The sequence below is a fragment of the Mustela erminea genome, chromosome 10 (genome assembly GCF_009829155.1).
Source record: "Mustela erminea isolate mMusErm1 chromosome 10, mMusErm1.Pri, whole genome shotgun sequence".
NCBI lineage: Eukaryota > Metazoa > Chordata > Mammalia > Carnivora > Mustelidae > Mustela > Mustela erminea.
In genome coordinates, this window is record NC_045623.1 from 67,345,137 (window position 1) to 67,357,522 (window position 12,386).

General features: G+C 39.2%; 1 protein-coding gene across 2 annotated transcripts in view; it reads right to left on the bottom strand.

Annotated features, from left to right (window-relative positions):
* SCP2 (sterol carrier protein 2) overlaps nucleotides 1-12,386 on the bottom strand; it is a 113,187-nt gene that overhangs the window by 7,453 nt on the left and 93,348 nt on the right. The window contains exons 13-14 of one of the 2 annotated variants that reach the window (XM_032301599.1): nucleotides 11,713-11,815; nucleotides 2,906-3,035 (exon numbers count right to left, since the gene is read on the bottom strand). In XM_032301599.1, the coding sequence (XP_032157490.1) occupies nucleotides 2,906-3,035; nucleotides 11,713-11,815 (233 nt within the window). The remainder of the gene's footprint in view (nucleotides 1-2,905; nucleotides 3,036-11,712; nucleotides 11,816-12,386) is intronic. The other variant, XM_032301600.1, reaches the window with a different exon arrangement.

The window sequence follows — 12,386 nt, forward strand, 5'->3', positions numbered from 1 at the left end:
TATCATCTGCTTGGGAGTATCAGAATATAATCCTAAAATAACTATTTTCTAAAAGTTATTTTTATTTTTAAAAGCTTAACTCTAGATTAAGCTTCAGTTTTTCTTCCTACACCACATTAGAGTGGCAACTCATAAAGTGAAAATTTATAGTTATTGTTCTGCCTACTCATTTTGAGGGGAAAAAAAGCAACTATATGTACTTCAGGAACTTTCCACCACATTACCATCCTGCCCACACAAGATGCCTTTACTACTGTCTCTTCCTTCCTGAATCTCTAGTTGATTCCTTACTCAGCGCCACTCAACATTTTCTCGTGTCTCTAAGCTCTAAACTCTATTCTAAGAGCTCTGCCAACCTCCCTTCTACCTCAAAATGCCCCCGAATATGCCCAGAGATGCCCAGAGAAAGAAGTATCATCCCTCCTTGCTACTTGCTAAAGCCCCCCATGTGCTCCTGACATCATCCACTCCTCCAGGACCTCCCTCAATAATTTATCAGTAACAAAACTCTCTCATCTTTAAGAGACTTCCTTCTCCTACATAGCTACTAGGTCCCATCAACTTTACCCTGAATACCCTGGTAACTACAATGTAACAGCATCTTCTTTTACTACTGCCAACATTCAGGTTATCCTTTCTGCTCACTCAGATGGTGGCAACATCCATCCTCCCAACTGCTCCCTCTGCATCTAATTTCTCCCTTTCCAATTCATCAGTTCTAATGCACCAACTTCATCCTCTAAAACACAGTCCTGACTTTCACTTTGCCACTTACAAAGCTTTAATTGGATTGATTATATATCAAATCACTTTCAAAGTTCATAGCATGATATTTTAAGCTTTCCAAAAAGGTGGTCCCAATACATCCTATTTTTTAACTGCCCCAGGCATGCAATCCAACAAGCGAAATGAACATAAAATACAACATACAAATGTAACCTGCTGAATACTTACTAAGCATCATTCATTCATTTTAGTTATTTATTTCACTGAAGGCCTACCATGTATCAGGTGCTACTGTGGGCAAGGGGAATGCAGTAGTGAACCTAACAGGCAAAAAGCTCTGTCTTCATGCAGTTTACAATTCAAGTGGAAGAGAACGACAAAAAGGAAACAAGTAAAATATTACAGAGTAGCTCAGATGGCAGGAAGTGCTATAAAGAAAAATAAGGCAGCAAGGGATAATAGAGAATAGTTAACAGGGCTGTGATTTAAAAGCATTAAGGCTGGGGCACCTGGGTGGCTCAGTCAGTTAAGCATTTCGTCTTTGGCTCAGGCCATGATCCCAGGATCCTGGGATCAAGCCCCACACTGGGCTCCTTGCTCAGCGAGGAGCTTCTCCCTATCCCTCTGCCTGCTGCCCCTCCACTTGTGCTCTAGCTATCAAATAATTAAGTAAAATATTTTTTAAATAAACAAATAAAATAAAAGCATTAAGGTTAAGGAAGGGCTCACTGAAAAGGTGACATCTGGGCGAAGATCCAAAGGAAATAAGAGAACAAGCCATGCGAATATTAAGGGAAGACAATTGCAGGCAGAGCAAATATAGTAGAAAGCCCCTAAACTGGGAACAGCCCATGTTTCAGCTATGGCAAAGAGGCCAGGGTGACTGGAGCAAAGTAAGGGAGAGTAGTAAACAGAAAAGTGGGGCCAGATCACATAATGCCAATATAACAACTCTGGCTTTTACTGAGTGAGCTAAAAGCTTTTGGATGGCTTTGAGCAGAGGAGAGTCACAGTCTGACTTAAGTTTCTAGATAGACAGATAGACAGACAGTAACTCCAGCTGGTGTATGGAGAAGAACCTGTAGGGGGCAAGGTTAGAAACAGGGAGACCAGGCAAAAAAATGATGGAGACTTAGACCAAGGTGGTAGTAGTAGAGGAAAACAGAATTTGCTGATGGATTAGACTGTGAAAAGAGGAGTTGATGAGGACAAGGTTTTTGTACCAAGGAACTAGTAGGACGCAGAACCGATTTATGGAGATGGGGAAGATGATGGGAGGAATATATAATTAAAGGGGAGTAGGAGCAAATCAGGAATTCAGTTTTATACATATTAGCTTCAGGATACCTGTCAAGTATCCAAGTAAACTTGTCAGTTAAGCAGTTGGTTATACATCTGGAGTTCAGTGGCTGAGTCCATGCTGAAGATACCCAGGAGTCAGCAGTGTGGGGATGGCTTTAAATCCCTAGAGGGATTTAGAGGGGATCCCCAGGGAGTGAATGGAGATAGAACTGAGCCTTGGAGCATGCCAACACTAAGAAATCTGGAGCTGAGGAGTAAACAGTAAGGGAGGCCAGGAAGGAACATCCAGTGGGTAAGAGGAAAGACCAGAAGCCTAATATGAAGGCTGAGAATGAGCCACTGAATTTAGCATCATGGTGGTCACTGGGGATGTTGACAAGACAGTTTTGGAATAGGGATGCAGATCAGAGCTGCCTGGAGCAAGTTCAAGAAAGGCTGGGATGAGAGGAAGTGGAGACTGAGTACAGACAGGACGTCTGAGGCCCTGTAACCATGTCCTGGAAGCATGTGCTTTACAGGATACTTCAGAGAGAATTCTCTTAATCTTGGCATCAACCCTATGAAACGGATACCATTTATTATTCCCATCTACAGTTCAGAAAACTGAGGCTCAGGGAAGTTAAATAATTTGTTCAAAGCCAGAATCGGTGAATGGCAAGGCCAGGACCCCAACCCAAGTTTGTCTAATCCTAAAGACTAAAACTGGCAACTCTATCATGGAGCTTCCCAATCTTTGGGAGGAGACAGCTGTAACACTAGTTTCTTTAACAAGGTCCTACACCTCTGAAGCCAGCCCTTTTAGGAAACACCAAAACAGACCCCCATCTTCCCTTGCGTACATCAGGGCTTCTATAAATGAAGGTGTCACTGCACTGACCTGAGTTAGGAAGCACTGACCCTTTGCCATTCTTCACATCCACCACCCAGGTGGCTTCTTTACCCTCAGGGCCATCCTTCACCTTGAAGGCAAAAATACCACCGATTTTCTTCACAAACTGTTCCCCTTCCTGGAAAGGAAAAACAAAACAAAAAACATTGGAATTATATTGTGTTTGTTTCTCTGGCTTTTTCTCTAAACTGAATGTTTAAACAGACACATGACGTGCCGGCAGCAGTCCCTAAGCTCCCTCACGATCTTTTACCCAGAAAAATCTGAACGGCAAGAGGTGACAACTCCCTCGTCTGCCAAATCTTTTGTTAAATTCAGCTTTCCGGATACAACTGGTGGAAGAAAAGGGAGAATGCGGGTTGCACAGCAGTAGGTTCTGTAAGTAGTTTCCCTTATCTCAGTAATTTCTTTTTTTTTTTTTTTTAAAGATTTTATTTATTTATTTGACAGACAGAGATCACAAGTAGGCAGAGAGGCAGGCAGAGAGAGAGAGAGAGAGAGAGAGAGGGAAGCAGGCTTCCTGCGGAGCAGGGAGCCCGATGCGGGGCTCGATCCCAGGACCCTGAGATCATGACCCCAGCCGAAGGCAGCAGCCCAAACCACTGAGCCACCCAGGCGCCCCTATCTCAGTAATTTCTTAAAGATTCACTCTGGACTGTCTAAATGTGGGAACCCCCCATTCTTTCTTTTTTAAAGCAGGTAAATTATTTTACATGTGTTTCTGGTTTCCCACAATCAAAACAAAGATAAGGAGTTCTGAGAGCCGTCTTTTATTCTGAGGGGGGTGAGGAAGCTCACAATGTTTTTTCTGGATTAGTATAAAGAATTATACAAGTAATACACCAACCACCAATTGCTTTTGAATCTTAAGGGAATGAAACTGAAAAGATAACTTCAGATCCATATCTCTGTAGGCTGGTTTCCTTTCTCCCTCCCTCTTCCCTTCATTCCTATTTTTTCTTTCATCGCTCCTTACAGAAATACTTATTGATCACAACAATGATTGGCACCAGACACTGATCTAGGTACTGAGAATACAGAAGTAGGAATTAGAAGGGTAAATGATCAATATGATCACTACAATCATTACGACAACACTGGGATAACCGGAAGCACAGGGGACTAACTAACGATGACAACAAGCTCACATATGTTTCCTTTTTTGTTTGTTTTTTTAGATTTTATTTATTTTTTGACACAGAGAGATCACAAGTAGGCAGAGAGGCAGGCAGAGAGAGAGAAAGAGAGAGAGAGAAGCAGACTCCCTGCTGAGCAGAGATTTTTTTTTCCCCAGGATCCTGAGATAACCACCAGAGCCAAAGCTGAACCCACTGAGCCACCCAGGCACCCCTCACATTATGTTTCTTAAAAAATAAATTGAAAATGGTAATTCTACTGAAATTACTTTCTTTTTCTTTTTTTAAGATTTTATTTATTTATTTGACAGACAAGAGATCACAAGTAGGCAGAGAGGCAGGCAGAGATGGAGGAAGAAGCAGGATCCCTGCTGAGCAGAGAGCCCAATGTGGGGCTCAATCCCAGGACTCTAGGATCATGATCTGAGCCGAAGGCAGAGGCTTTAACCCACTGAGACACCCAGGCACCCCTGCAATTACTTTTCTTTAAAGAAACACATTTTTGGGGTGCCTGGGTGGCTCAATCAGTTAAGCAGCCAATTCTTGATTTCAGCTCAGGTCATGATCTCAGGATTGTGAGATGGAGCCCCATATTGGGCTCCGTGCTGGGCATGGAGCCTGCTTAAGATTCTCCCTCCCTCTCCCTCTGCTCCTCCCCTTGTCCCCTCTAAAATAAATAAGTAAATCTTGAAAGAAAACACACACACATTTTCTGTGGAAAAAATAGGGTATGTTGATAAGCAAAAAGAAAATATAAATCATTCATGATTTTATTACTCAGAGAAAATAATATATTGATATAAATCCCCTCCATCTTTTTTCTCTGCATGTTTTCATAAATGGGATATTTATTACATACATGTTTTATAATCCACTTCTATGTTTCATATCACTATCCTAATTTCTGTGTCATTAAATATTCTTCTACGTAATTTTAAATAACATACAGTCTTCATTTGTGTAAATGAACTATACTTCATCTAACCAATACTCTTGCTTGATTTTTTTTTTAATTTTTTAAGATTTTATTTACTTATTTGACAGAGAGATCCCAAATAGGCAGAGAGGCAGGCAGACAGAGAGGAAAGGAGGCTCTCTGCAGAGCAGAGAACCCGATGTGGGACTCGATTGCAGGACCCTGAGACCATGACCTGAGCTGAAGGCAGCCGCTTAACCCACTGAGCCACCCAGGCACCCCTCTAGCTTGGTATTTAGATTCTTACTTCTGGGACTTGTAATAATGCTAAGAATAATATTCTTACATCTAAATATTTTTACATAGCCTCATTAATTGAAGCTTAAATTCCTAGAATTAAACACTACTAATTAATAACACTGCATCTGAAATCAACATTGGTTTGAATTCCTGCTCTGCCATGTCCTTCATAACCCAGAGCAAGTTACTAACCCTCTCTGAACCTTCTTATCTGTGAAACTGAGAAGACAATAGCTATTGTCATAGAATTATATGGTATTTAAAGACCCACAAAGCACAGCGTAACTTCTCAATGTTAGCATTTTATTGTTGTTGCTGTTTTTATTTTACTGTATGATCTGTGTGCTATTCCTATGCCAATGTTATAGCTTTATAATGTACTTTATACTTTGGTAAAATAAATCCCCATTATAATTCCTTTCTTCCAAATATTTTTAGACTTGTTTTGGACATTTTTTCATACACGTACATTATAATAATTTAGTTAGTTCTTCTCCCCACCAAAATGCTGTTGGATTTACATGGGGTTACATAGATCTGTTAGATCAGTTTGGGGGAGAACGTATTTACAATATTAAGTCCTCCCTTCCATGAATATGGTATATCTTCAAGTTTTTTTTGATGTCTGTTGGCAATATTTTGTCAATTTTTTCCCATACAGGCTTTTGTACATTTCTTACCAAGTTTATTCTTAGGTGTTTATATTTTATATGGCTCTTAATATTTTTATTCCATTTCATGAGTGGGTTATTGCAAATATATAAAAAACATATTAATCTTAGAATGTTTATTTTAGAACTGACTACCTTTTATAATTTCTAATGGTTTTTATTCCCACCTTCTTTATTTCAGCCTTACATTCCTGCAATTAGACACAAGATTTTTGCTTTTAGTATAATATCCATTTATTTTTTTAACTTATTTTATTTAAATTCAATTACTTAACATATCATTAGTTAATAATTAGTTTAGTTAACATATCAATTTCAGATGCAGAGTTCAGTTATTCATTCCTTAGATAAAATACCCAGTGCTCATTATATCACATGCCCTCCTTAATGCCCATCACCCAGTCACGCCATGCCTCCACCCACCTCCCCTCAAGCAACCCTCAGTTTGTTTCTGAGAGTTAAGAGCTTCCTATGGTTTGTCTAATATTCATTCTTTTTAAAAAGATTTAACTGTTTGATATGTTTAGGCACTATGTTATAAGTACCTGAAATACTCAAATAATTATTATCCTCGAGAAACTTGCATAGACTGATTATCAGATACCAACCTCTGTTTCTATGTGAGGACAGAGCCTGGCCTAAGCTCGTCCTTTCTTTTTGTTGTGTTTTGTATTTTAGTATATTCAAAGTTGTGCAACGACCACCACTATCTAATTTTAGAATGTTCTTATCACCCCTAAAATAAACTCACAGCCACTGGTAGTTGTCCCCCTTCTCCTCTCCTGCTAGCCTCTGGCAACCACCAATCTACTTTCTATCTCTGTGGATCTGCCTATTCTGGACATATCATATAAGTGGAATCACACAATACAAGGTCTTTTGTGATTTTACTTAGCATCTTTCAATTAACCAAATGTTTTTAAGGTTCACCCAATCCACACTGAAATATGTATCAGTAATTCATTCCTTTTTCATGACCAAATAACACTCCATTCTGTGGATGTGGCATATTTCATTTAGTCATTCATCAGTTGCTGGCTGCTTTCCTTTTTAGCTATTATGAATAATACTCCATGGACATTTGTATACAAGTTTTTTACATGAACACAGGCTCCAATTTTTCTTAGGTATATATTTAGAAGTGAAATTTTCTGGGTCATAAGGTAATGTTTAACTTTATGAGAAACTACCAAACTATTTTCTAAAGTAGCTGCACCATGTTACAGTCCTACCAGCAATGAATGAAGGTTCCAATTTTTCTACACCCCACAGACTTTTGTCTTTTTATTTAATTTTCTATTTAATATTTTTAAATTTATTTAATTCTTTTTTAGTAACCTCTCCACCCAGTATGGGGCTCAAACTAATGACCCTGAGATCAACAGTCACATGCTCTTCTGACTGAACCAGCCAGGCAACCAGGCTTTTGTCTTTTTAATGTTAGTCACCCTAATGGATGTGTCAATCTTTTTCATATACTATATAACATACCTGAACCTACTCAGAAACAAGAAGCTATTCTAAAGCTATTCTAAAAATATTTACTCTAGGCCTACTTATCTCAACAATCACGGGGGCATTTCTTACATGTGGGTGTCCTGGAATTAACTCTCAATATTTTCCAGTTAAACCTAGAATGTGAAACTTCTTGTGAGACTTTTTTTTTTTTTTTAAGATTTTATTTATTCATTTCTCAGAGAGGGAGAGAGAATGCACAAAATGGGGGAGAGGCAGGCAGAGGGAAAGCAGGCTCCCTCCTGAGCAAGAAGCCTGATGTGGGACTCAATCCCAGGACCCTGGGATCATAACCTGAGCTGAAGTCAGACACTTAAGGACTGAGCTACCCAGGTGCCCCTCTTGTCAGATTTTTAAAGAGAAATTCTCTTATTTTGGCTTCCCTTAAAATATCTCACTCAAATTATTATAAGTTAGCTTTAGGAGAAATTATTAATGACAATAATAATCTTTTTAGGGCCATAAAGTTTTCAAATCCTTTTATATACATTATTTCTTTAATCTCCATAAAACCTTGTAAGTAGTTGGACAGGTACTAATATTAGCTCACTGAGCAGAAAAAACAAGTGAGGCTCATAAAGGTTAAGAACCCTCTTTGGGCTATTCTTTATCCTGTTTCCAAGTAACCCATCTAATATAACCCATCTAACAATAACATAAGCCATCTAACACTTCCAGGTGTGAATTTCTTAAATGTAAGGTTCCCAAGAGCCTACAGGAGGGAGGATTTTACATATCATTCAGGAGTCTTCATAATCTGAGGGGTATGTATCTGTTCCTATCCTCCCACTTTTTTCATCCTCCTCAGGCTTTATGTTCCAACAATACCGATCATCTTGAATTCCATAAACATATGTGTCTCCACGCCCTCACTTATGCCCTGTCCCAGCTCACTCATCCTCCTACTCACATTCCCACCCCAACTGCATCAAGTCCTCACTCACTTTCTAATTCTCCTGGGAAGGCTTTTCTACCTGTACTGGACAATTTCATAGCCCTCTGCACATGCATCCATGTTTCTTATTAAAACAGTATTTTTATTTCCTGGGGATATCTCTCCCTGTCTATCTTCCCACTGAACTCTGTTCCCTGAAGGGCAGGGACATACAGTTAGTAAACAGTACAACCAAAACTCAGTCCCAGTTTGGTTTAACTTCAAATTCAGTGCTTATGTTGTTTGACCATACCACACTGCAACGTAGATTACATCAATACTTCCAACTTAAGCGCATGAAAACAGTGTATTTTCATAAATGAATTTTAAGTTCAAGTGTTCTCCACATTCCTTGAGATCTTTTATTCCTCAAGTTTCTTTGAAGATAATCTAGAAGAGTAGGTTAATAATCCTGGTGTGGTGGGCCATCCAAAAGCCAGGTTCCTTTGAGGCCAGCAGCTCATGAATGACTATTTCTAGGTGTATCCATGCCATCTGCATGCATAATGCCTCAGAAACAGACACCAACAAGTCAGAGCAGGAAAACTCCAGCAAACATTCAGAAATTCTACTTGGCATACTTATGGAGAAATTCCTCCCACCTCCTTAAAACCGATGTAGATTAATTTTACACTTGCTGTTACTTTTAAGATCTGATCCTCTTATAATATTTTTCATTGAAGAAGTGAGACATGGTAAGGAAATGGACAGGGAGAGAGTTAAAACAGGAAAGAAAATACACATTTGTTACGAAACTAAAGATCATTAATACTAAGAAAGTTCTAAGTGCCTCCTTGAGTGAAAAAAAAGTATTTCTTTCTGAGTAGGCAAAAGGTCAAGGAGTAGGTTCTGTCTCAAACTTAACTGGAACAAAAAGTTAAGGCAGAATTCAAAGAAGGGCAATGGGTATTGCTAACAGACAAAAGTGGAAATAAAATCTCTGGCCAGATTTCCTTTGCTAATGTAGAAAATGCATGAATTGACAAAAGATTTCAAGACTTTCACTTTCTAGTCTTCACAAACATTTAGGAACCTTACAGTCGTGGGAAGGAAACAAGCGGACAAGGTCCCCACAAGTGAGGTTACAGAGGGAGGAGAAAAGAATTAAAACAGGAGCTGGAGGAATGAATTGCAAAGCTAAAAGAAGACTGTGAAATAAAAACAGCACTGCTTTGTTAATCTGAATAATGAAGTAGTCCATGACTGACATATAGCTTACCAGATACTCTCTAATTTTTCTTATTTTATTTTTTTGGACAGAATAAAGTTGGGGGAAAAAAAACTGGACAACTTGGCAGAAGCAATTATCCTATGGGTTGCTCTGCAGGCAAATATTGGTGGCAAGAAAAAAAAAAAATCAAGCCGAGCCCTGATAGAGTCCAACTTCAGTTCAGTGGACATATATAATGTAAGTAATTAAACAATAACAAGAGCGGCATCTGACTGGCTCAGTCAAGAGACCATGTGACTCTTGATCTCAGGGACAACTGTTTAAGCCCCATGTTGGGGGTAGAGATTATTTAAAACAAAAACCCAATAATGAGAGGTTTTTCTCCTATTAGATTGGCAAAGATTTTTACTTTTTAAATTTTTTTAATAGATTTTTATTTATTTGATGGAGAGAGAGAGCACAAGCAGGGGGAGCAGCAGAGGGAAAAGCAGGCTCTCTGCTGAGCAGGGAGTCCGAAGCAGGGCTCGATCTCAGGACCCTGGGATCACGACCAGAGCCTAACACAGATGCTTAACCAACTGAGCCACCCTGGCACCCCAGACATTGGCAAAGATTTTTTTTTTTTTAAAGATTTTATTTATTTATTTGACAGAGATCACAAGTAGGCAGAGAGGCAGGCCTCACAGAGAGTGAGAGGGAAGCAGGCTCCCTGCTGAGCAGAGAGCCCAATGCGGTACTCGATCCCAGGACCCTGAGATCATGACCTGAGCCGAAGGCAGCAGCTTAACCCACTGAGCCACTCAGGTGTCCCTTGGCAAAGATTTTTAAAAGACCAGCCAATACACAGCACCAGAGAAGGTATAAGGAAAAAACAATCACTCCTATGAATGTTATTAAGTCTGTAAAGTATACCCTCTTTTGGTGGAAGCTTGGCAATACATACCAAAATACAAAATACATGTATCCAACAACTCAATAATTTCCCTTTATTTATGCTATGATGATCATGGCATTAAGTACTTAAAGATGAGTAAAAAAGAACATTTACTATACCACTATTCAACTTGCAAAATTTAAATACAAGCAATGTTCATTATAGGAGGCTAGTATAGATGACACATAAATTCAAAGTGTACTAGGTGGTCATTAAAAGCGATAGTAAAGGGACGCCTGTGTGGCTCAGTCAGTTAAGCTGCTGCCCTCAGCTCAGGTCATGATCCCAGGGTCTTGGGATCAAGTCCCACATCTGGCTCCTTGCTTGGCAGGGAGCCTGCTTCTCTCTCCACCATGCCTGCCACTCTGCCTGCTTGAGTGTGCTCACTCGCTTTCTCTTTCTCTCACAAATAAATAAATAAATAAAATCTTTTAAATAAAATAAAATAAAAGTGATGGTAAGGATTTATATTTATGTGGATGGAACTCTGTCAAGAGAAAAAAGCAGGTTCTAAAACCCCCATGGTATAAACCCCCATGTAGGTGTATCCCTACAAGATGGTGACAGGACAGGTCTGTAGCTCCCGGACCAGTGCCTGCCTGCCCAGAACCAGCCAACCTGTTCCTCTCTACCACAGGAAGGTCACTGATCATGAAAATCCTAGAAATACAGGGTTCTTTGTGAAGACACATCAGCTGCACTGTTTTCCACTCACAATGCAACCAATCACCTTAGATGTTAATAAATTCTTTATGCTACAATGAAGGACTTAGGTCATATGCACAATGTATGCCTTTCACACTGTAGCACAGATGAAATACACAGCTCGACTGTTCTGAATTCTTTTACTTCAGCCCACTTTGGTCAGCTTAATAGATGTATAACTGGAATTTTGTGATTGTGGTTATTACACAAACAAGGGAAAAGGACTAGTCTTTCCTCTAGTTCAGATTGTCACAGCATTTTACCAAAGTTCTTTTCAGAACTCAACTTAGTACATCCCTGAAATGCACTCTTATCAGAATTACAGAGAAACTATAAAAGACACTCAGAAATCTAAAATAAACTCAATACTTGACAATATAAATTTTTAACTTGTATTTAACTTGTAAATATAAATTTTTAACTTGTATCATTTCATGACAACACCAGAAATCTATATCCACTTTCTCTAGCCTCAAGGTCCTCTTGGCAGTATTTTGTATAAATCTCACTTACCTCTTCAAGCTTCTTCTCAATCTCCTTAAAGACAAAATTTGCCTTAAATCCATCAGCCGCAGAGCTGGTTGGAACAGCCTCAATTTGATGAGTTCTAAAAGAACTGGGGGAAAGAATCAATTTCAATCCATGGAGTCATACAGATACTAGGTTTTTCAACATTTAAGAGTAGTAATTTCCAAAACACTCTAAGAACAGAGGTGTTGTATTTCTTACCCAGAGAAAATCATAATTAAGTCCACAAAACAATTCAGCTTTTCTTCCCATTTTCTTCAACAAACACTGAATGCTCACTAGGTGCAAGGCATTGTCCTTAAAAATACAGCAAACCAGGGACACCTGGGTGGCTCAGTGGGTTAAGCCCCCGCCTTCAGCTCAGGTCATGATCTCAGGTTCCTAAGATCGAGGCCCGCATTGAGCCCCACATCGGGCTCTCTGTTCAGGAGGGGGCCTGCTTCCCCCTCTCTCTCTGCCTACTTGTGATCTCTCTTTGTCAAATAAATAAATAAAATCTGAAAAAAATATATATATATAAATATACATATATATATATATCAAACCAAAGAAACTTACCCTCATGAAGCCTATATGCTAGTTGGGGAGAGTGAAAATGAAAAAGCAAAATAAATAAATAAATAAAGGATATAGGGGCACCTGGATGGCTCAGTGTCTGA